This window comes from Lepisma saccharinum, chromosome 26 (genome assembly GCF_977018435.1).
Source record: "Lepisma saccharinum chromosome 26, izLepSacc3.1, whole genome shotgun sequence".
Taxonomy (NCBI): domain Eukaryota; kingdom Metazoa; phylum Arthropoda; class Insecta; order Zygentoma; family Lepismatidae; genus Lepisma; species Lepisma saccharinum.
In genome coordinates this window covers 24,406,315-24,432,982 of record NC_139254.1, presented here as the reverse complement: position 1 = coordinate 24,432,982, position 26,668 = coordinate 24,406,315, and the positions used below count along the sequence as shown (strand labels likewise).

General features: G+C 39.8%; 2 protein-coding genes across 3 annotated transcripts in view; one reads left to right on the top strand and one right to left on the bottom strand.

Annotated features, from left to right (window-relative positions):
• The window catches only part of LOC145979567 (peroxisomal leader peptide-processing protease), a 606,981-nt gene that overhangs the window by 387,104 nt on the left and 193,209 nt on the right, over nucleotides 1-26,668 (top strand). The gene's annotated exons all lie outside the window — the stretch shown is intronic.
• Nucleotides 21,662-23,320, bottom strand: LOC145979597 (sodium- and chloride-dependent glycine transporter 2-like). The gene has a single exon (XM_083112563.1). It carries the CDS (start codon nucleotides 23,318-23,320, stop codon nucleotides 21,662-21,664), a length of 1,659 nt encoding a protein of 552 aa, XP_082968689.1.

The window sequence follows — 26,668 nt, the reverse complement described above, 5'->3', positions numbered from 1 at the left end:
AAATAATATGCATAAAATTGTAAATAGAAACTTACTTTCCTCCAACTACATGTAACATCATTTTTGTTATTCCATAAATATTCAACTATTCATCTATTTGACATTAATTTTATTGTCAGGGCACTTGTTTTTATGTAAGTTATTCCGATCTTAACTACAGGTGAGCTACGTAATGAATATGTGCTGTTATCTTTATTCTTATACAGTCTTTTTACCTAATCCTGTAATCATAATATAATATTAATTCATGTATTGTAATTAGTATTAATTTGATTAATATAACCATTATTATTACGAGGGTCACTATTTATATTTTGAGCCTTGGCAACACTGATTGAAGTTAGGCGCGATTTGACGTTTGCACGGAATCGTCTGGCATTATTGACCATAACGTACTTCAAATGTTTTGTCAATAGCTTCATTTGTGTTTATGTTGCCTTGGAGATTGCGCGACAACAATAAAATGGAATGAACTCGTGAACATTTTCGTGCGATGATTTTTTACGATTTTCGACGTGGATTATCAAGACAAGAGTGTATCGATCAACTTACTTCCACATTTGGCGATGAAGCCCCATCCTTTGCCACTGTGAAACGCTGGTATAATGAATTTAATCGTGGCCGCCATTCGCTCACCGACGAGATTCGCGAAGGTCGTCCAAAATCAGTTGTTGTTCAAGAAAACATTGATGCTGTGCAAAACCTAATAATGCAAGATCGTCATGTGACATACTGTGATATTGAGGCAACCATAGGCATTAGTTCCACCAGCATATATAAAATATTACATGATCATTTAGCTGTGAGAAAGGTATGTTCTCGTTGGATCCCACACAATTTGACAAAAACTCAAAAAGACGCTCGCGTCAATTGGTGCAAACAAATGCTCAATAGATACAATCGTGGTGCTTCAAAAGACGTATATAAGATAGTAACAGGTGACGAATCATGGATATATGCATATGAGCCGGAACGTAAACAGCAGTCGACTGTATGGGTGTTTCAAGATGAACCCAATCCAACAAAAGTTGTTCGCGCTCGAAGCACATCGAAACAAATGGTCGCCTGTTTTTTCTGGAAAACTGGTCATGTGGCAACTGTGCCTTTAGAGAAACGTAGAACTGTCAACTCTGAATGGTACACAACAATTTGTTTGCCAGAGGTCTTCGGTCAAATACGGAAAACAAACAAACGCCGTCGGATCATTCTTCATCAAGACAATGCCAGCTGTCACACATCTCGTCTAACAACCGTCTTTATGAACAGTCAAAAAATCGAATTGATGTGTCATCCGCCATACAGTCCTGATTTGGCACCCAATGACTTCTTCTTGTTCCCTAATGTCAAGAATAAATTGCGTGGACAACGATTTTCGTCGGCGGAAGATGCCGTTGATGCGTTCAAAAACCATATTATGGAGGTGTCTCAAGAAGATTGGAAAAACTGCTTTGACAAATGGTTCGAACGAATGCAAAAGTGTATTGACCATAAAGGAGAATACTTCAAAAAACAATAAAGCAGTTTTCAATGCCAAATTCCTGTTTTTTCATTGTTAGGCTCAAAATATAAATAGTGACCCTCGTATTCATATTATTATAATTCCTGCGACACTTGGTTTGAACCCCACCGAAACATATTTCTAGATACGTGCCTGGTGAAAAGGTATACTTAGAACCAAAATGACCACAAATTTGTCCTTTTTTAAAAATCATGTGGGGTGTTAGAGCGAAGTTGGTGGATAAATCACTGAGGGAGAGACAGTACAACTGCATGTTTCATAATCCGAAAGTTGCAGAAAAGTGGTGCTAGATACCAAAATGTAAATACAAAGAAGAAAGAAAATGTACTACCCTGCATAAGTTAAAATTAATTGATAAATGTGACTTACTATGCCCAGGAAAGAAGCATTAACAAGACGCCAGGAAATAGACAAAAAGTACACATGTAGTAGACATAAATAATCCAAACACTATTGTTATTTCACTTCACGCTTCATTGAGAGCCTGGGTAGATGAATTTTTATATCCCGTGAAGCGTCAACACACACAAAATACTGAGTACATGTTTCTCGTTTGTTCTCAAAGTGAAATATACATTAATGTAAACTAGATTACAAGCTTTCCTCTCCAAATACAGTCCTGCCTGACTACAGGTTCAGGTTGGCATCAATTAGACAACAACCGTTTTTTTACCTTTCTTGACCTGACTTCGATTTTGTTTAATTATCGAATTTAAATGCCTGATACGAATTTATGTCCGAGTTTTGGCAAAGAGATCTATAATTTCCTTCTTTATCATAGAAAACATGGAAAGTAATAATGATCTCATTGTTTCCATTACTCAACATTTCCAGCTTAAATCGCCAGGAGAATTGTATAAACAAAATGCATTTTCCATTTGCTCAACGATTTGAAAAATCTTCAGTAGGTTTATACATGTAGGTTAAAGCTTTTCTTGTGCTAATGCACTTACAATATCACTTCTTGACAACAGTTTCGGTTTGCTTTTGTGACTAAGAATACATTCGATTTGGTTGGTGGAAAGCACTGGTCGAAGAATTTCCCTTATTTTCTTAGTCACGTTGAAAGCTGATTGCTTTGATTTGTGAAGTTTTACTAACTGTTGCCTCAAACTTTTATTGCTAATTTGTAAATTCTTCACTTTATGTAATAAACTAAATGCATTGTTTCTTTACTTTGTTTACTTTTTTAGCACTTTCATCCTGTAGTGTGTGCAGTTTCTTCATTTGTTCTTCAGCACATTTAAGAGTTTCAGAGTTTCCAACTCACTATTTTGTTGGAGATTGAGTGTATTGAGTATATTTCCAGTACTCAAAGTCTCAGAGTTATGTGCCATGCAAATTCTTTTGCGAGGAGATAATTCTTCAAGTATTCCCACTGCTCGCTTTCGATTGAATTTGATTGAATTGTTGTTTCAAGTTCACATTATGCACAGAAAGGCTAATCGGGACTGGACCTGCAGTTTTTAAAGTGGGATCCGAACCACTATGTACCTCCACCGTGTATTGAACCCGGGATCCTTTGATTACAAGGCGATGACGATATCACTGCGCCATCGGGAGGCTGCTCGCTTTCGAATCTGACGTTTATTGGCACGTCGACTTCGATCAATTATGCAATTTGGCTGTTGCACACTACAGTTCACCATACAACCAGGCAAATTTAAACTTGGTACAGCGTTTTTAATAAGCTGCGGTCTGCACGTAATGCTCAGCAGTTCTGCTTTTAAGTTTCGTGTAATCGGCATCCAGCTGCTTTGGTGTTAACAGGATCTAATATCTTACACTTTGAAACCCACATCTTGCACGTAATCGGATCCTTTGGAAACGAAAAATAGCTTACACCTAGTGTATTTTTGCCGGCTCCCGTGGCGGAGTGGTTAGCACATCGTCAGAGGTCCCGGGTTCGATTCTCGGCCTGGGCATGGATGTTTGTGAGTGTTCATTCATCAATGTCATCATGTTATCACTCATCCTCATTTTCTCAAATTAGCCAAAAGTGGCACAAAAAGCGAAGTAAAATAAAGGAGATCAATCAATCTACTGTATTTCTTGCGTTGTTCGGACACAAAGCAACAGCAGATTTGCGCGGCATCTTCCTGAGGTGTTACTGTTGTTGAAAAAAAAACTCCACTATCACACAAGCTACAGAAAAATGAAACACCAAGTACTTTCACGCTCCCTCGCACAAATGCAGATCCTATAACAAGCGGAAAGGTCAGTGACAGAGTCACCCCTGTCCTGTGAGTGACGTCAGGGTTGGGACCGCCCACGACCCTCTTTTTTCAGCTTCGGGAGGGAAGACTGCGCTACTTTCTCAACTATATTATATACTTACTTTGCGTATAGGCGCCCCTACGTTCTTCAAGGACAAATCACTTCTCCTGCCTCCTCCATACGAATGGTGCACAGCATGGCCGGACGGTAGGGCTCTCTCTTGAAACTTCGGCAGCACTCGAATTTCCGAAATGTGCCTTAAAATGCACTACGCACGTCATAACGATAATTAACAAATGCCTCGTAAAATTATACGATTTGAAATTAAGAAAAGCTCCAAGATTTGAATTCAGATACCGAGACGAGATCGAGCAATGAAGCAAATTTTAACATTCACCAGTCGAGACTACCACCACCTCAAATCATTGCTGGAAGTGGAAATTCCTACTTGGTCGAATTTGGAGACAAGTAGGAGGGATGCCTACATAGTTCAACATGAGGAGAATGAAGAAGATGGGAAACACTTACACAAATTTTCATAGCTCGGGGATGCCCTAGTCAAATTTTATTAAAGGCCTCCCCGATGGCGTACTGGTAGCGTCGTCGCCTTGTAATCAAGGATCCCGGGGTTCGATACCTGCTGGAGGCGCATAGTCATTCGGATCCCACTTCAAACTGTAGGCCCAGTCCCGATTAGCCTATCTGTGCATAAAGTGTACTTAAAACAACTCAACTCAGTTTAAATTTTCTTAATGCTCGGCTTGGCCTCTCACAGACAGCAGCGAAGACATTTTCTAAATTACCCCTCCTCTCCAAAAAACTGCTATGATATTCCAAAATCTAAAAAATAACATCTGCGTATAATTACTTCTAGAGCATTCACATGAATGCTTTGCTTTCTCCATTTTCTAGATATTCGCAATAGTTTGGTGGCTGTCAAAATCGGAATATCTAGAGAACGACGGAAGCGAACCACACGATGATTCACGCGAATGCTCTAGAAGAGATTCTAAGCAGATGTAATTTTTCAAATTTTGGAATATCATAGCTGTTTTACGTTGGATTGATTGGCTGATTTGATATATTTTACTTCCATTTCTTGCCACTGGCTAATCGGAAATGATGGGTGAAGATACGTTGAAGGGGCACTGACAAAGGGTGCGTTCCGAAAGTCTTAACGAAACGAACGAATCGAACGAAAATAACTGGGCTCGTGAACCTGGTGAAACCAGTTATTTTACACACTTACGGGACGCTCTAGACGAAAGCGCAGACGCAGCGTTTTGTTTATAGAAATTTTCCGCATGGCGTCCAGCGTAAGGCATGTCCTTCGGGCAGAAATAAACTCTACTGCGGACACTGTAACTCATTTTAATCACATTGTAAGAACAGTTAAGGCATACTCATCTTGCGCATGTTGCTTCATATCGCTCTCTGTTAAAATTATAATACATTTTCCGAATTAGTGTAGTTTGAAGCCATCATGCACGCGCGTTGTCTGCATGCAGCAGACGATTCTTACCGAACAAACGAGCCTCCTGGCCCGTGCGTTTGGTGAATCTCGTTCTTTCACGAGACGCACGCAAAGCGACTTTTCGGACAGCATAATGAACCTCACGAAACGCACGGAAGCACTTATGGGACAGCCAGTTACCGTCGTTTAACGCGTTAAACTCGTGCGGTTTATGGAACGCGCCCAAAGAACACACATGCCCAGGAAGGAATTCGAACCCTGGACGCCTGGCATCGTAACGCGCTGTGCTAACCATTCCGCCACGGAGGTCGGTCGAAAATTTCGCTGGTATAGGCCGAAGGTCCAACCGAACCTTAACTGGAATTGTCCGTCGCCGAGGGGTACGATGCACAGTACTTGACTTACCTTGAAAATACTCAGAAGTTTCAGAACTTTCACGTCCGATCCTCTGAACGCACTCTGCTGAGGTAACTGTTCACTCAACCTTCGGCAGAAGCTCTGCTTAACCTCCTCTCAACCAGTTTCTCCAAGGAATTATCCTTCAACCAAACGGCCCGTTCTCGATTCCAGGAATCCCTGAATGCATCCTAATCCTCCTTACGTGGTAAACATTATTCCAAGTGGCCAAACGATGACGTATCCCAGGGTAATCACATGATGGGGCTACGTGCTTTAGGAGAGAAAGAATTGACTGCGTCTGTCTTCTTCGACTGTGTGCCATCTCGGATCTCAAAGCACGTTTTACTACAAGGAAACTAGCAGGAGACGGTTGATGCGAGGACGTGAATAGTAAGAAGGGTCATGCAGACTCTGTTGTGAAAGGTGAAGACGTAAATGAATTCATGTTGAGGAAGTCACTCTACGCCGAAGTTAGCCTCAAAAGTGGTTCTGAGTCCAAAGTAGGACATTGTTTCCTCATAGAGATAGTTTAGACTGAGGCGTGGAAGGAATACCGTGCGAATAGGGCCGGCTACTCCTACTGCCCAAACATTCAGTGTGCGTATTAGCGGGGAAGATGCCAGGGATGTTTTTATCCCCCTCAAAGAAAATTAAATTGAAAGCATACCGTATACCATTTCTTCACTATGTAACAAACACACAAAAACCATCACTAGTGTCGATTAATTATCTTGTCATCAAAAATTCCCTGCCGAAAAGATTGGAACCTTTGTGAAGTGAAGGACACCATTCTGAAAAAGAACAACCTTACCGAGCCAACAACAGGCTGATTGATTGAGTTGATGTTGTAAGTCCACTTTATGCACCGTAAGGCTAATCGGGACTGGACCTACAGTTTAAAGTGGGATCCGAACCACCATGTGTCTCGAGCGGGTATCGAACCCGGGACCCCTTGCTTACAAGGCGAGGACGCTACCACTTCGCCAACAACAGGCTGTTTTCCACTTATGTTTTCATGACATAGTGCTGATATTTCACAAGTATTAAAGTGCTCACAAGAAACTTGTAGGTAGATTAGACGTTAATGTTGAACTTTGCAATGGAAATTTGGTCAAGTTTTCGGCGTTACCAGTTCGAGAGCTTTTTATTATTATTATTATTATTATTATTATTATTATTTATTTGTTTTTGAATGTAAATATACAAAACATTTCTAATTTAAGTGTAAATGTTATAAGATCTGTTGACCTAGGTTAGAATCAATTTTCTAAGGTATCTAGAACCGCAACAAAATACTTTAGTTTACTAACTGGTAACATACTAACCTACATACCCAAAAAACACTACTTTCGAAATGAAATCACAAATACGTCACAGTGAGCTTCCCCCAAAGCAAAACGCTTAATTCGTGCAGTGCAAACACACACACACACACACACACACACACACACACACACTGGAATGTAAAATATATTAAAATAAACTGAAACAAGCAATTTGCCCCTGAAATATAATTTAATTATTAATTAGTCTCGTTCATTTCAAGTTACAAAAAAGCAGAAAGCTTGTATTTGTATTGCTAATAACATAAATATAGTTCATTTAGTTAGTATTCGAACGGAGTAACACAGGTAAAAATTGCATTAGATCGAAAGAAAAAATAGAATAACCAGATTTTATTTTCGGATTCTACAATGTAATCCAACGAATAAATAGTTTTTCGGTTTTCAAAATTCCAAACATTATTTTTATGTAATTGGTCACACAACATAAACTTTGAGTAAAATTCTCCCCCAATTTACAAAGCTTTTAAGTTAATAACAAAATAAAATAGCTATAAATATCAGTATATTAACTGTACGAAATAGAAGAGATAATAGAAAACAGTTGTGCTAGATATTCACTCATCTGGTCGATCGAGTAGAAAAGTCTCTCAATTTAAATAATAATAATAATAAATTTAGAATAAATTGGTTTATTTTTATTAGTTTATAATAGCTATTATTGTATAATAACAATTATAACCGTGGTAATAATAATTATTGTAGTTGTTATTTCTACTATTGAAGTTTCATCAATGGTCTGACTCTCCTTACAAAAATTACTGGCGAGGGCCATGCACGCAACTGTAGTTTATAATTATAAATTATAATCATCGTCTACTTTTAGGCATGATAAAACATTCAAATTTTAAATTTTAAAATATGTTGTGTCCCTTTCTTGTAAATTAACAAACAGACTGTTAAATTTAAGTGGTAGAATATTGGAAGTTCTAACAGTATTAGCTGTTGGGTGTTAAAGCTATGACGTCTGCTCTACACATTTGCAGCAAAAATGCTGTTGTGTGGGTATTGTCGAAATTTCTCTTCCGTGCTGATCGCGTACCCACTTCAAGTCGTTCATGTACCCCTGGGGGTACGCGTACCACAGTTTGAGAACCACTGATTTACACCATACGTCTCCAAACTATCCTTAATGGAGATATTGTGTTCTACAACCTTGCTGACAAAGAAGTTCGACCAGAAAGGAATACGTGATTAAATGCACAGAGGCATAGGCGGTGGAATGGGTGACCCGCAGAAGTGACGCTTGTGTGTAAGAGGAGGCGTGTGAGCAGGCAAGAATCGTGATCCCAGCATGTTGAACCCAAGGTCACGTAAAGAACGAAAACGGGGAACTATACGCGTGACATTGAACTTCGACCAGGCACCAGACCCGTACGGTAAAATTCCAGATAGTGGCGCATTCGACGGAAGCATGACGTCACGGACACGATAAGGGAGTCCGCCGTATATAAGCGCGTGCTGTGCACCGAGGAACCGCAGTGCATCATCACCATGGACAGGGGCAAACCTATTGACAACACCGTGAGGAGAAGAGTGGTGGAGTTGCAACGGGATGGACTCAGTGAACGGGAAATAGGGCACCAACTGAACTTACCCAAGTCAACCGTCCACTGCATCATCAAACACCACCAAAATACGGGTACTACAGAGCCAGGTAAGGCCCCCGGTCGAAAACGCCTGCTGAGCGTGCGTGACCTACGGATATTTAGGCGCTATATCTAGACCAACAATCATGTTTCTGTGGCCGAATTACGACTGTGGACTCGAGAACGCTTGCACATTGAAGTGTCAACCAGAACCATTCGCCGTTACCTACAGCGATGCGGTTACCGAGTGTACAAGGCGAAACGTAAACCCTTCCTTTCCATGTTGAACAAAAGCAATCGACTACGGTGGGCACGAATGTACCGGGGATGGACATTTCGGCAGTGGAACAGGGTTTTGTGGACGGACGAATACATTTTCAATGTTGTGTACGGGAAAATACGGAAAACAGTCATTTGTCGGAAGGAGGAACAGAATGAAGCAAAATGTTATGCACGTCGGGTACAGAAACCTGCGTCAGTGATGGTATGGGGATGCATGACGGCATCTGGGGTTGGCCCACTACACGTCTGTGAGGGCATTGTGAATGCACACGCCTATACACGCATACTAGAGCGGCATCTTCCCACAGTGCGAAGGCACCTATTCCACAGGCGGCGTCTCATCTTTCAACACGACAATGCCAGGCCTCATACAGCGCGACTGACAAGAGAATGGTTGACTCGCCATCACGTGCGAACTCTGCCATGGCCACCATCGAGTCCCGACCTCTCGCCCATTGAGAATGTGTGGCGTGTTCTTAAGCGACGTGTGCAACAGAGGGGACCCACGACAGTGGCTGCTCTTATCGCCTGCCTGCAGGAGGAATGGCACCGCATCGATGTGGAGTACCTTGAACGACTCGTCCGCAGCATGCCCCGACGCATTGCCACAGTTATTCGCCGACGGGGCGGCGTCACACCATGGTAAACAGGATCCCCTCTAACAGTGGTCGAACTTCAATGTCACGTGTAGATGGACGAAAATGTTTTATTTTGTGTGGACACCATACATTGCTGCGTTGCAGCGGAAATTTATGTTTTCCTTTGTTCCATGTAGCCTGCTGAATAAAATATGTTCAGCATATGCATGTGTTCTCCTTCTTTCACAACGTACTCCTATATTTGTGACTGGTCGAACTTAATTGTCACTAAGGTTGTAGTTAGTTCTGACCCTAGGGGGGAACGGAGCCTGGCACACAATATATGCAGGATCTATATCCAAAGGTTTTCAGAGGTTGAAAAAAAAATCAAAATTTTGTTCCGTAGTCTATATACATAATCACAATATAAGCATTATTTACAATTAATAAACAATTAGTTTCCATATTTAGAGAAATAAGCAGAATATGCTGAAGGTGGAAACCAGGACGGGCTAATAAAAGTTTCATTTTTTTTCTTCTTTTCATTTCCGCGCCACTGGTGCGCGATCATTATATTTACATATTTGTATGTGTTCAATACCAAACGATTATTTTACCCATCGCAGTGGCAAATTTTAATCATATCTAATAACATTCTCTATCACAATTCTATTTTGTTTACTCTTCATTGACTTTTGACCCTATAGTGAATTTACACTGTTTTACATAAAATAAAATTTTTCACTTCATGATTCAAGTCTATATTGAAACGAATAGTGAATATTCATATTTTTTATTGAAATATTTCAACACGATTTTTATATAGAACTTTTAGAATATGATTTCACTAATTTTGCATATTTTTAAATACTGAGATTGTAAATGTTCTATGTCCAATATTTCATTTTTTCAGGAGAGCCGCTTAACGTTTCACATGATATATTTATTGAACCTTTGTCACCATTGTGCTGAAAGTTTGGATCATTGCAAAGGATGATATGTTGAAGCCTCTCTACAAATACATAGTTGTTTTGTTACGTACTTATGCTGTAATTAATAATTGAAATTATAGATAGAACAATTGCACACAACACTAGCTTTGATTTGAGAGTGCCAGTGTTCTACCATTCTACTCTATTTAAAATGTTTGTCTATTAATAGCAAAAGTAAGAACCGAAGACCACTACTATTGCTAAGCATCTCCCACAATTGACTGAGGTTAGAATGCAAGTGATTTATCTCATACTCGGATGGCGCATGTGGTTCGTTGAGGAAATTGTCGTAAGGTTTTATTGGCTGTTGAATTGATTGATTGATTGATTTGGTGTTTTAAGTCCACTTTATGCACAGTAAGGTTAATCGGGACTGGAGCTACAGTTTAAAGTGGGATCCGAACCACTATGTGCCTCCACCGGGTATTGAACCCGGGACCTGTTGGTTACAAGGCGACACTACCACTGCGCCATCGTGGAGGCCCTCATTGGCTGTTGGAGTTTGCACTCTTGTGTCTGCTTTCAAATTCTGCACATGGACCAAAAATACTCTATAATATATCAATATTGGTTGTCGATAGCAGAGACGAAACAATTGAACCCTAAATAGACCACAGCCAAAATATCTCGATTTGTTTACAATTTCGAGATAGAACATTTGGATTCTCAATGAACGTAATGTCAAAACAATCCATGGAGTGAGAATAAAATCAGGTTAGTTTCTCAATTAGCACCACCAGCGTCCTGTAAACTCGTAATAAACCGTACGGAAACTATTATTGTGATCTGACGCGGGTCCTCGGGCCAAGCCCGATTTCCCCCACCCTAAGGTTTTAGTGACGGATACAGTTTAACTGAAAATTTATATCTGCTTGTAAATGAAGTAGTTGATCAGCCACAGGCTGAACTTCGCCCATAATCGCCCATAAATAAAGAATTTCTGAATATCATTTGAAGTAATGGTTTCAAATCTACTGGAACTTACTTTCTGAATAGTTTACACAATCAACATCTTATCAATCAGATAAAACTTGCTATACTATAGTATACCCTTATGTATTTCCAGTGGTTCCCAAAAGGGTGCGCCGCAAAATGTTCCAATATTTTCACTAAAATTCAATCAGTGATATGATTTTTCCAAATACGTGCTTATTTAGTACTTTTTACGCACTGAATTTAAAATGTATGTTTATTTTGTAACTTAAGGCAAGCAACATACCAACAGAGCGGTGCAAGTGTTAGATAGGGCTATATTCTGACTTGCGCGCCACGGAAAAATCTTGTTACACTAACGGCACCGTGAAACGAAAAGGTTTGGGAACACCTTTATTAGGGTACAAGATTACGGAATGTGAGCGTAGCAGAACATTATAAATTGTGATACTGTGGAGGGAACCATGCGCGGACACGGAATTATTTTTTGTTAGAGGCAAAGCGCACAAAAGATGCGTAAGCGCATAATAAGCATATTGTGTACTAGAATGCAACTTTGGAAATACAGTGTGAAGCATTTTCTACATATTAAATGCAACCATGCTATGTATGCTATATCGTTTTTTTGTTTTTCTTTCTTCGAGAAAATATTCGCAAAGCTTGTATCAGGTAGACTTTGAATCCAGATAGAGGGACTGGGTGTACAGTTTAAGGCGGGAGCCAATCCACAGTGCCATTTATCTTCACTGAAAATTGAAGCCGGGGCCTTTCGATTACAAAGGAGAAAGCGTTATCAGTTTTTGTGAAGTAATTCTGCAAGTACTTGTTATAAAGATAGGAGGTTGAGAATTCACATACACGGCAAAAGTGTCACAATCGTCGGTAAAACATGTATGTGGGTGTGTGTGTGAGAGAGACTTATACTTAGACTTTCTAAATAATTACTTCTGCTTTATCTCCATTAGGGAGGATCTCCAAAATGACACAGTATTAACGTGATCTTTATATATTCAAGATGAGCTAGATTCCTTTCCAGTATCCAGCATCTCTACGGTAGTTTCGATTAGCTTATTTGAGCTAAACTTTGTTTTTTCTTTGGTTGTCTGGAAAATTATAGACTATAACCGAACTGGATTATTGAAGAATTTGATCACACCTTGTTCGAACAACTTTTGTTTGTTGTGTTACAAACAGTATTTGATTTTATGTGTTTTGTGTATAATTATACATAATTAATTAAGTGTATTATTAATTCATATTTATGTGTGAGTGATTGTGCGTGTCCAGAATCATATCCTAATAAGAGTTAGTTATTTAAAATTGTAAAGAGTTCTGTATTCTTGGATTTCTTCGAAGGTTTTCAAGAGTTCAAAAGAGCCAATATAATTTGAACTTTCAGCCCTCCCCCACTCGACGAGGGAGTGGCCTCTCCGACAGAGGACAGGAGAGTGAGAGACAGAGTGTGTGTGGCTAGTCAGTCGGAGGGAGAGTGATCTTAGGGACTTCAGCGGTCACCCATGAATTACAAAGCATCGCTGCGGTTCCGCCGATGCTTGCCTCCACGCTGCGGTTCCGCCGATGCTTGCCTCCACGCTGCGGTTCCGCCGTGGGCTCACATTAGAGAAAATATGTACATGATGAAAAATAGAGAACCGAAATGTGAGAACCTTGTTTGTTTTGTAAATAAATGTATAAAACACATTTCTGAGACTTTTAGCAATCACCCTGCATTGTAAATTCAGTAAGTTCTTGCCTGTCAATCTATTCCTTCGTTCCGAGTGCTCTGGTGAGGAATGGAATTTGAACTCACGACTAAAGAGCCAATTTAGTTGTTTATTTGTTTTTCCTGCCAGAAGCGACCCGGTAAGGGTGGTGTGTTGCGGATCAGTTTGGAAATAACGTTATCATTACTTTCAAAATATTTCATCGTGCCCCTCCCAATAAATCCGCCAATGGAGGCGACTGCATGAACTGCTCCTCACAAAACCAACGTGGTCTCACCTACCTACTAGAACAATCTGGGAGTCATCTGGATTGAAGGTGTGTATTTGCTTTTAACTTCATTACTAAAGGGAGCAGAAAGGTTCATAGAAATCGCCAGTAGAGTTTCATTCTTTTGTTCACGTTCACGGTGACGTCGACCCTCCTACGCATAGGCTCGAAAGGTCGCGATTTGCATAATAACACAGCACCTCTGCATTGTTGCTGGGCTTATCAATGGGTTGCTGAAATCTCCTCCTTAAAGTCTGTCACCGATGGTTCGGCACGGCGTGAGATATTGCCATGTTTGTATCCGGGGTTAGACTCTTACCTTGCTGGGAGTACCAGGGAAGGAAACGTCCATTCCTTCAAGACCTTCAAACGGGTTCACTTGAAACCGATCTGTGTCTACTTATTGTTTGCCGTTCCTATACTAATTTGTCGTTCATACCTTCGGCTAATCTTTGTGATGAGAATGTGTGATGATTGTACAGTCACGGATACTTCTGGGTTGTGCCGGCCTCCGTGGCGGAATGGTTATCACATCGCGCTATAGATCCACCCATTGGAGCAGGAACGTTTTTCATTTGGGGTACAAAATTCAGTCTCCCATATATATATAAACACACATACTACTGCACCTAGAAATACATTTCCGGGGTCCAACCAAGTGTTGCAATAATAATAATAATAATAATAATAATAATAATAATAATAATAATAATAATAATAATAATAATAATAAATAACTTTAATTATAATAATTATATTAAATTAAATTAAAATATTAATTAAATATGTAAGTTAATTAATATTGTATTGTTGTTATTACATAAATAGGTAAAAGATAGTAAAAGAATAGAGATATAAAAGCATATATTCATTATCTAGCTTACGTGTAGTTTAAGATCGCCAAGATTTGCATAAAAACAACTGCCCTGGCAAGGAATTTAATGTCAAATAGAAAAATAATTGAATATTTATTGAATAACAGACAAGGAGTTAGATCCAATTAACGAAAAGTAAAGTTTCTGATCAATATTTTATGGATATTATCATTAGTTGTGTGCATAAATCTTTTGGAACCCTTCAAAGCCGTATGAGCCAAATTCCTTGCCTTCCAAAAAGTTCAGCGGAAATAACCATCGATTATATAACAAATGCTAAACAATTATATTTTGATTATTTACTTTTACTTCTCGGTAAGTCTTTCGGGGGAGTGTCCGGACCCCCTCCTAAATACGTCCTTGATACTTAGGTATAATGTGAAGGCATGGGAAATATTCTATTTTAGAACAGCACACACGAATGTCCTGTTATTTAATGCAGAATTTGCATAACTATTTTTTCTTTGTTTTTCTTAGAATATATGTTTTTTTTAAACAGATTTTAAAACCAGATAACAATTCTGAAACATATAAAGCTCTGGACTTCGTTCTGGCCTTATTTGAATTTAACGGAGCGGAAAATCAGGAGTTCGAAATGTGAAAATTGCGAACAAAGATACATCTATTCATTTTAATGCAGGTTGAGATTAAAGGGGGTGAGGAGGATCTTGAGCCACCCCAACCAGGAATAATCATCTCCCACCCACTGGATATAGAAACGACATTATTGAATATACCGTACTTATAGAGTTCCATTTCAGTTCATTCTAATTTTAAATTCCCATAACTAAGCATAAAAATATCTTTAAACAATCTATGGCAGATGTGTACCACATCCAATGTCTTTTAGAAGCCATGTATTTGGTATTTACTCAGACATCTGTAGGGCATTGTATTAAAAAAAGGAAAAAACTGAGTTTAGATGGTTCCCGTAAAAAGTCTAACTTTGAAATATTTGTGAAAAATTTGCCAAAGCTTTTATTTGCTATATATTTAGCTGTACCTAATGACACTCTTCAAGCACTGAAAGTACTATCATTACAAATACAAAACCGAAATCCTTCAGATGTCAGAGGAAGCAAGGTAAGGCATACACTCAAAATGTTTTTGTTTTTTTTTCGTTTTAATCTTTGGTGGACAATATGAAGAACCGCCCAAGGTTTCCTTTCGTATGTAGTGGTATTAAATGCAGATACATGCGTGTGTTTTAGGGTGACATGTCAATTTTTCGTTTACGTGAAAAGGTAAATTTAATGTGAGCAAAAGCATGTGCGCGTCACAGTTAAAGATTTTCGCAGCTACAAAGAAAATCAAAAACAGATTCCCACCTCGCCAGCCTCCGTGGCGGAGGGGTTAGCGTATCGCTCTTTGAAGCCAGAGGTCCCAGGTTGGGCATGTAAGTATTCATCAATTTCATGATATCATCGCCCATCCTCATCTTTGCGATTAGCCAAAAGTGGCAGAAATGCGAAGTAAAATAAACCATACAAATCAATCAAAAATTCCCATCTCACTCAAAGACGTTGCGAATCCAATCCAAAATCTACCAATAGAACCTGCAGTGAGCTACATTTATCTCGTGTATTCATCTGACTAATGTAATTTTCTTACAGATTGACTTTAGGGTTTAACTTAAAATGGCATTGTGTTTGTGTTGCATTCGATACCAAAATTAGATTTTAAGCAATTAATGTCCAATTATAAGTATATCTAATACATAGGTAAAAATAATCTCCGCCCTGATAATATTGCAAATTGCACCTTGTTTAAATGTGTAGGAAAAAAATCATTTCACCCAGGAATGATATCGCGATGCGATGAGTTGAAAATTGTCACAGCCTCATCTCGTCTCCTGTGTGGCGAGGTCCTCCTCGATCTTGTTTGTGTTAATTTTTGTTTCGGTTTCCAATCGGAAGTCATTAAAACTTATTCTAGATTCACTTCATGCTCAGATAGGCTAATGGGGACTCTCTTAATATTTAGGTTTAAGTATATATAGTACAAAGTTATGAAAAACATGGGTGAGGTACAGCAGTATATTGTACCCCCCCAAGTTGGTCTGTAGTATCTCGTCTCGTTCGTGTAAATATTTCGTTTTGGAAAATTCCATTTTAAATGTTCAAAAGACAATGGGATGAGTCATATACCCTTCTGATGAAGATTTGTATCTTATCTTAGAATCGACGCGACCATTTCTTTAGAAAAGTGTACTCTACCCTTACGCAAAGGAGCATTCGTCTGCAGCGTGATTTTCTGAGAGCAAATGCGATTCCATCGTTCCACACACATTTTAAACAATTTTCATCTCCTTAAAGAGGTTTCTAAGAACTTAGGTCAATGAACTAACTATAGTGGAACCACGAGCAAAACAACCTGCGCAGAACCGCGACTCCTGTGCACCGTACCCCCGCGAGTTAGGGAGGGGGAGAGTGGACCATGCTTCCTTATGGCCCGAGCTGAACGGAAGAAGGGAAAGTTGCACGGGGACTTTTCGTCCAAGGTTTTTTTTCCTTGTGGTCCCTCAATAGTAGAATAAGTTTAGAATGGTTTGACTTTCTGTGGTAAGGAAGATAATGATTGTAAGTTATAAAGAATATACACTTTTTTATTGGGCGAACTGAAAATAGGTTCTTTTAACAGTAGCACCTTGCGTCTGCTGTCAAATTACCAAAGGGGGGTGGTACAGGGGGTACAACTCGATTTACGGATTTAGAGGGGTACAGTACCCCCCTTCAAAAATTTAGGGGGTACCCCTGTACCACCCGTTCCTGCGCCACTGGATCCACCAACCCATCAGACACCCTGGCGAGGAAGCAGTGGCGCCAGTGTCGCTAGTTAAAGTTACGGGGAAGCCTGTAGTTCACTTATTTTCTGAGGTTTCAGAAATCTTGGTGGATCTATATTTTTGATATTTATGATATTTATTGATATTGATACGAGCCCTTCGGCTGTGCGTATCTTACAATATTGTTACATAAACACCCCGACCTTAAACATGCACCCCATTTATCATACATTCAGAAACATTTATAAACAGAAACATTTGGAAAATAATTACATACTATGTACATATATAAATAGCAATGTGGTCCTCTTCTTGCATTTGAGATTGTTCATTTTCACAACACTACATTACACTCTTCACCTATGCTTGAGCCCCTGCTGTTCCGTACCCTTCACTTTCACTGACTCCTTGCAGCAGTTTCCTGCGCTCCCTCCAAACTGCATGAAAATAGGAGCCCAGGGCTTTGATATTTACATTCGTTATACCACTCCTCTCCTCCCTACATATAGCCTGGATGGTCTGCTCAATGCTGTCCCTTGCACTGTCCCCCCATTTGCGTTGTCTGAGGGGTGCCGACCAAACACACTCGTGTAGGATGTGAGCCCTCGTCTCCTCTCCGCCGCATAACGTGCAGATGGCACGACTGTCCGGCCCCTTGAGTTTGTGTTGCCTCCACCCCCCTAGCAGGAACCAGGCGAATCCACGTCTTTGCTGGTACGTACACGTATCAATATATCGTTTTCTCCCCCCATTCCACCCACACCCCTGGCGGTTGTGCGGCGACGAGCGTTACCTTCTCCCTACATTCTGCCATGATGTCTTGCCTGCTACCGTCCACCAACCTCTCCCTTATGATTTGCAACATCCCAGTTTCGCACCTCCCGCCCCTCACCTCTTCCCACAGTTCCCCCAGACCCATTCTGTACAAGTCGTCCTTAATTCCACTTGCCCAGTGGCGTGCGAACCCTTCCTCAATCTGAACTCGCAGACACTGTTCTTCCAGTGAGTCTCCGGCCCCTTGTTCCAGCTTCATCCAGTACTTGAAACATCTCATCCTCGCTTCGACATCCTCCCTATGTTTTCCCATATCCCTCAGGACGCCACACGTGCTTGCACTCGTGCTGGTTCCCAGTATTTGTTTTAAAAACCGCGCTTGTATCTGATTTGCTACTCGCCCCCCCTACCCTCCCCCATAGTTCCGCGCCGTAAAATAGGGTTGCTTTCACCGTTGCTTCATAAATTTGGTCCAGCAATCTCACACTGACTGTAGGGACTTTCCGTTGCAGTCGCTCTACCTTGCCCAGCCCATAACAAGCTTTTCCCTTTCTGCCTTCGATGTGCTTTGTCCACTCCCCTGCCATACTCAGCGTGATGCCTAGATAGGTGAAACGTTTGACCCTTTCAAGCTCGCAATCCCCATAGGTCCACCGCTCCTTTGCTGCGAAAACATAACCTTTCTTGAACGCCATTATTTTAGTTTTTCGTGTATTTACCTTCAACTTCCATGTTGTGCAATATTGTTTAAGTCTGTTCAATCCCCGCTGTAACCCCTGTACTTCGTTTCATATTAAAACGAGATCATCCGCATAGAGAAGGATTGGTATCGGTGTCCCGACTATCTCCGGTGTTTCAGCTCCTTCTTCTCCCACGAAGCTAGCAACGTCATTAATAAAAAGAATGAAAAGTAAAGGTGAAAGTATGCATCCCTGCTTGACGCCTACCGTGCTCTCGTGATGCCCAGACACCACCCCCTGCCCACATTTGACACAAAATTTGACCCCTCTGTACATATTCATTAGCGTATTAATCATTCTAGCCGAAACCCCCATGTCCCATAACTTCCCCCACAGCATTTGCCTATTGATAGAGTCAAACGCCTTTTCAAAATCAACAAAACAACAATATAATTTTCCCCTTTTCTCGTTTAACTTGCTTTGGATCAATGTGTTCAGGACAAAAACATTATCTACAGTGCTATAATTGGACCTGAAACCAGCCTGCAGGGGGGTCAGTTTATCAAAAATATCGGCCCATTTTCTCAATCTGTTGTACAGAATACTACAATATACTTTCCCTAACACGGGCAGGAGAGAAATACCTCTGTAATTATTAGTGTCATTTACATCCCCTTTCCCCTTGTAAAGAGGACAAATAACGCTCGTTTTCCATATTTTTGGGAAGGTTCCACTATTGAATATGTTGTTGAGCAGAGACCTTCCCGTTTCTGCCAATCGCTCGTTACAATTCAGCACCTTCACGAGATCTGGTCCGATTCCATCGATACCCGCCGCCTTGCCGGTCTTCAGCGAGCGAACAGCCGCATCATATTCCAGCCTCGACACACTTTCGTCAAGGATTGGAACAAAAGTACCCAGGAACCTGCCCTCGTTTGGAATAGCCCCTGACCCCCCCTCCCCTTCCAGCAGCTTGAGAAAATGATCCTCCCAGCTCCGTGCAGAGATACTGCCTATTGTATACCGACTCCCTTGCAGGTTGCGAATAATCCGCCACAAGTTCCTCGTATCCCGGCCCTGGATGGCCTCCTGAAGAGCCCTCACTTTCCTCTCCCCCCACTGCTCCCTCTCCCTTTCCAAAACTTGCGCGTAACGCCGGCGTTCTTCTAAGTAATTTAATCTAGAATGCTCAGTTTTGCGAGCACGGAATTGCCTTAGAGATCGATCCAATATTCGTTTGTGCATCTTACATACGTCATTATACCACGTGTCAGCCTTGCTGGGAACTTGTTGACGTGTGTCCCGCAACATGTGCCTCGCTGCTCGCATTATGATGTGGTAGTATAAAGAGACCCCTCTTTCCACCTCGCCTTCGCCCAACGCTCTTTCCATTTCCCTCGTAAGCATAACCGCTATATCATCTTGCAACCCTTGTTGGAACCACTCTAGCCCCTCCTCTGAAATCTTATATTGCCTCAGAATCGAGGTTTACTACGCCAGAGTTCCGGGTGCGAATGCCGACCTCAGCATGGCTGTTTGTGACTGTCTATTCATCAATTTTCATCATATCATCATTAGCCAAAAGTGGCAAAAAATCGAAGTAAAGTAAACCAAATGGAAACCAAACCAAATCAAACCAAACTTCTGGGTGTAACAATCCCATTCATTTTAAATTTAGAGTTTCTAATTAAAACCTTGATTCAAAGAGTTCAGCGCTGATAAACTTATGTCACAAACAAAACATAACAACATGAAATTAGAAGGTCCACAATGTATATAATTATTGTGGACCTTCTAATTTCATGTTGTTATGTTTTATTTGTATATACGAGGGTTGTCATAAGTCATGGCAATTATTTTTTCTCGCGAACAGGGGACAACTCGAAGAATCTAAGATATACGTTTGAAAGTTTATGGAATGTACCTTCGAATGAAGCCACAAGATGAAGTTTGGATCCAGGAGACTCTCGTAGGGAAGTGGCAGAACCAGGACATTGTACAACAGTGTTTTATTATGGCATGAACAACAAGTACACAACACTGTATAAAAACATTCAAAGTATTCACCCAGGTTATCTGCTGTCCGTTACCAGCGATGGGGCAGGCGCTGAATACCATCCGCTGCTTGTGCAGCACTGACGTGTGCCACCTCTCTCCGAAATACTGTTACGATCTCTTCTTTGTTCACAAACCGTTTCCCACGCAATGGCTTCTTCACTTTGGGGATGAGATCATAGTCACATGAACTTAGGTCAGGAAAATAAGGTGGGTGTGGAAGTATTTTCCATCCCCACCGCTGTAAGCGACGCCTAACAATGTCCGACGTGTGAGCTGTCGCGTTATAGTGTAGGATAATTTTCGAACGCTGTCACTCACCGACTGAACTTGCGTGCGTGCTTACTACCCCACCGTTGTTCACATACTCCATCTGGTGGCTTCTTTCGAAAGTACATTTCATACACTTTCAAACGTATATCTTAGATTTTTCGTCTTGTCCACTGTTCGCGAGAAAAAAAAATAGTTGCCATGACTTACGACCTAACCCACGTATTATATATGTATATATGTATGCACACGTCGCTTCTCTTACACTTTTGGCTAATCCCGACGATGAGGACGAGTGATGATATGGTGAAATTGATGAAGGAACATTCACAAAGAACACCCATGCCGGGATTCGAACCCGAGACCCCTGTCGTCGTAGCGCGCTGTGATAATCACTCCGCGATGGAGGTTGACATGTATACACACACATAAAGAAACAACTACAGTGTTATTTCCATAAATTTGATAGTAATATGAACCTTTTATATGAACTCGAATATGATCACGAATATCTTAATTCTACATACAATTGAAGGTACAAGGTAAAAACCCAGGTAAGTCAATTTTCTGTCGTAAGTGAAGCAGTTGTGTCATTTCCTGCCGTGTGGATGCTCTACTGAACTTTACAATATGCTTTCTCTCGTTTCATATATTTGGTACTTCCATTCATCAAATCATATGTTTTTTGTACCTTTCCATTAACATGCTCAGTAACGTTTTGCAGTTAAGAGCAAATTTTTCGGGAGTTTGCCGAGCGGTGACTTACCTGATTTTCCCTCTGACCCTTCAAAGGTTGCAAATAGTTCTTGCAAAGCTCCATAGAAAGAAGTGATAAAATGGACCTGCAGACCTATGCACATGTTTATTCTTGTTCTCATAGTTAATGCAATGGCTCTTATTAGAGCTAAAAGTAATACTTGGAAACTGTATTCTCTGTGCGAACCCTCTTTTGCAAGCGTGTATTATGCAGCAGACACTTGTGGCGGCATTTTTGATCTGGATTATTGAAATGTGTCAGCATTTCAGGAGGCTGATAGTGTTTCCTACGTTTCATTTGCCTTGCGTCTTTCGGGCCCCAGTCGTACTCGCTTTGGAAAGCCATTCTCAGGTTTCTCCTCTTCACAGATATCATCAGACAATGCACTGCGTATGCAACTGTCGGAGCGAAAGTAATGACAGAGAAGGATAAACATAAAACAGTTAGCATATGCGGACTGTTCCACGTATCTTCTTTCATGACGACATAATCAATGTAGACTCTCAACTCTATCATGTAGACTGCGGGGATGATATACCAGCAGTACTTCCAGAAATCGTTCACGCGAAAGCCGAGGAAGAATTGTACGTCACGTGAGAGCCTCTGAACTCCGTACAACCAGAATACGACCGTCGTTTCTAGTATTACCACACCCATGACGTTTGCATGCGCTAGGAAGACATGAATGTTGTGGTACGATTGTCTCAAACTGGTCCGTTGAATTATCGCTCCTATGGGAAATCCTGCCACAACAATACCCACCAAGCAAGGAAGTTTGTACCATCTGAGTTTGGGGAAGGCGTCCAAGAGACCATGCAGAACGGTATCCACGCAAATTGTTTTCTCCAGTAAGTAGCCGATCAGCATCCATGTGAACAGCAAAATGCTCCAGAGCTGATTGAGGGGTACTTGCAGTAAGAACTGAGGAAGAAGAGCAAAGTAGATTTCATCCCCTTGTAAGGGAAAAGTGAACAGATCGATATTTAACGTTGTCACGACTGCACCCATCGCGCACGAATTTATAAGAAAAGTTATCATTAATACGCTCAAGTTAAAACATCCCATTATTACAGCGTCATTGTCTACTGTGGTTGGACGTTCCATGTATGAGCTGTGCAACAAGATAATTCCCAAAGATATCTGCATTTCTCCCATCACCAATGCAAAAGCCTGTACAAACGATTCGGTAGATAAACGCGACTGCCCACGTAAACTGAAGAAAGAGTTTAGACCCAATTCCGAACCTGGAGAAGTTGCTATGAAACATAGCAGCATGAAGTGAGTAACTCCGAACAGTATAAGTTCAATGTTGAAGAGAGTCTTGATTCCATGAACTCCAACGTACAGAAGACGACACAGCACAAGCCAACAGAGAAGAGAGCATATATAGTACTCCCTATGTCTTAGTTTGATCACACTCTCTTTGTGCATTCGATACACTAATATCTCGCTGTAATAGTAGTGAAGAGCCGGAAATTCGTACTCCCTGTTTTCAACCAAACTCCTGCATAATTCTGTAGCATTCGCCTCAAGAGTATCATTGAACTTACAACACAACTCGGGTATGGCACCTTCGAACGAACAGTCTTTCCATTTATAATTCTCAAACACTGCTTGGTTTAGATAGAGCATTGCCAGAGGACCTGTAAGTTGACTTCCCATGGTTTTGAAGAAGTTCGCCAAGAGCATTGTCAAACCGAGTCCTCGAGCTATCGGAGCCAACTTCCAAATTCTTAATGGCCCGAGACGAGAGTATTCTCCTAGAAATATCTCCATCATGACGATTGGTGCCACAAAGACCACCATTACGAATACATAAACGAAGAACACTGCTACAGCACCATGGTGCAACGTTAAATTAAAGGCGTTACCTTTGCTTGCGCAGTTGAACTGAAGAAGGAAAATGACCTTGTACAATTCTCCCTTTCGGTACCATTTACGACGTTGAACGTAATCTTCATCCTTAATCGTGTCTTTGTATCCGTGAAGAACTTCTCTTAGTCGATCCTCTGTAAATTCGTACATTTTAGCTCGGTTGAATCTATTGCAAATGTGTTACAAGAAATACATTATATATGCAAGTCAATTATTAAGATAACGAATCACAGTTTACTTAAATAATTCTTCATTCTTCTTTTTGGCTGTTAGTTTTCACGGGTGGACATACAATGTTGTGACTTGTGCAGTGGGATGCATAAGTATTACCAAGCGAATTGCCCATCACAATATTTACTATCTTTGTTTTAAGCAATGCGATTTTCAGGAACTCAAACAAATCGCCAAACAAACTTCTGACAACCTCTAACTACTTCAGAACACGTAAAAATCCATTACTTAAAAACGCACATGATACAAGACAGAAAGTAATGAAAGTAGCCATGGACAATTTGCCGCGCAATACTTGTAGCCAATGTAAATACTAAAAGTTATGCGATATGCTAAACAAAAATTCTCATGTATTTTGTTTTGTAAATAATCGCCTTAGAAGTAAAATAATGACTTCCTTCACAAATGTCACGCAGAATTCTCACCTTCTTTTCCCATAAGTCTTAAACTTGGTTTGGTTTTATGCTGTGCTAATAAAAAGCAAAACATGACTAATTTTTTACTAGAACGATAAAACAATTTCCTTCAATATAAACCAGAATCAACTATTTTCATTATTGCAATGAATAATTATAAGAAAAATCCATATTCTTCAAGATACTTAAATGTTTATTATTTTATCTACACTTTACATCATCTACCCGATGAAAAGGTGACAAAACAACTATAGTTTTAAATATTTTGTGCGTATATTTTAATTCCTCACAAACATATTTTCTCGTAGTTATATTACCAAGTTGCATTTAGAGCATGTATTTCATACATTTTTCTACATTCACGAACTACTAACGGCAAAATTAGCAAAAAATATTTCTTATATTTTGCTTCCTTTGTATAGTAAATTCAAATAATACTCTGGTCCAGATAGATATCGTTATATTTCCAGTGCTTTATCGGATTTATTTTTAATTTGACATCACTATAAAATAAACATTTTTTGTGGTTTGCTACTCTTACCAGGTTATTAGAATTATATAAGGTTGGGTCGTAAGTGTGTTTACTCAAAATGCATACGATCTGATGACTAGACCATGGATTACCTATTACAGGATGGGACACTGAGCATATTCTCTATTGACTTGTGCGAACACTTTTCTAAGGCCTTATAAACCGCGGACTATACATACCCAGTACAAGCAGAACCATCTGGCGGGGGAAGACAACGTACTCGAACAGTGAGGGAGCTCGATACTTGGAAAGCAAATCTACTTTTTACATTGGAATGTAATAAATAAAAAAAGGAATATTAAAATTGTTGGGTCTTGTTTTGGATTGTGCAAAGGAAATACCTGGAAAATATTCTAATTTATTATATATTTACTAAATATATATGACATTAGGTCATTTTCTGGTTTTCGTAAAATTCTAACACTAAAAATCTTACTTAATACTTCATTATTGTAATTGATTCTGGATTTGTTATTTACATTGTGGTTTATTAATTGCAATCCACGTGACATGCAATGAGATTAACAATAATAGGACCGGAATATCTTCCCCTTGCACTAAAATAACAAACTACCCGTAGAGCAATACATTTACCACAGAATAAATATTGTACTGTGGAGTTACAATGAAAATTCATCGTATGCAAATACAGAGGAAGAACATACCCATATAATATGAAACTAAGAATTTTTAACGTTGACCATACACGTGTTTTTTTTTTTTTTTTGTTTTTTTTTTTAATTTCATTCGTCATAAGTTTACCTTGCACATTGTCTTGTGTCTATCTGACATTAAAAATCATTTACTGTTCCAAAATGTTGTAAATATATCTAGGTTTTACTTAAATATTAATAACTAATCACGTATGCAGCCAAAACTCATTTCTAGTATACAAGAAAGATTTATTTTCCAACTAAACGTAAATTTCATTCTACATGTATTTAAATTACACACACATAAAAAATGTAGAGTTTCTGCCTTTGCTTAGAGCAATCAAACTCAACCTGTCTGCTTTAGACTTCTTAGAGGATGGGATTTAATCAATACAGAATGTAAGAGTGTATCTTACACGATGCTCAGTCAACGACGCATGTAAAAGTTTTGTGATGAGATGTCTACGTTAAACATGAATATCCATATCCCAGCCTATTCTATACTTTCTATACTATGCTTGACATAAGACATAAAACACATCTTTCACAGCACAAGGCTTAATCACAAAACTAATCACCTCTGAATTCCTAAACATTCCAGGAATAGCAGAAGGAAAATCACAGAAGCTTTAAAATTCTCCACAATGAACCTAAATTTTGGTTCAGAAAGTAAAATATAGCCACACTAAATCGAAATGTACTTATAACAAAAACTCAGTCCTTGATCCACGGTGCGTTACCACAGGTTAGTGAGTAACCAACTTTGAGAACACTGAAATATGTCACAATCTTCCATGAAAGTCTGAAATCTTTACAATTTTATTAAAATTTTCAAGTCCTTGAATATGCACGACGTAACGCAGTACTACATAAAATGTAATACAAATATAATTTATAATGTACATCGCTTGAATTTATACGATCGTTTTATGAGTTTGCCTCTGATCATGGACTAATGGCAACCTTGTCAGGGCAGATCCAAATAAGTGTCCATCATTTTAGGGCTGTTAGTTTTCGTCCAAGCGGTTAGATGGCGCTAGGCACTTCCGTCTCCAACGGAAATGTCGTATAACAACTTCCATATCCTCCGCGTTCGCCATGGCTTATGGGAGTTCCTATATATTAATCCTTGACTAGACCTCGGATTTTGAGGTTCTAAAAAGTGTGATTTCAGGTTCCTAAAATAGGCTCTAAAAACACTAAAATAGGATCGAAAACCCGAAAATAGGATCTAAAAATCCTAAAATAGGTCCTAAAATTGTAAGTTAGGCTCGAAAAAATTCTGAAGTAGGTTCAAAGGAACTTAAAATAGTTCAAAACTCCTGAAAAATGCAGATTAGGTATAGTCACCAGCAATGAAAATGGGACACCTATATCCTGAAATACGCTCTATCTTTCATAACGTTATGTGTATTGTCTAACCCTACGACGATGGCAGAACTTAACA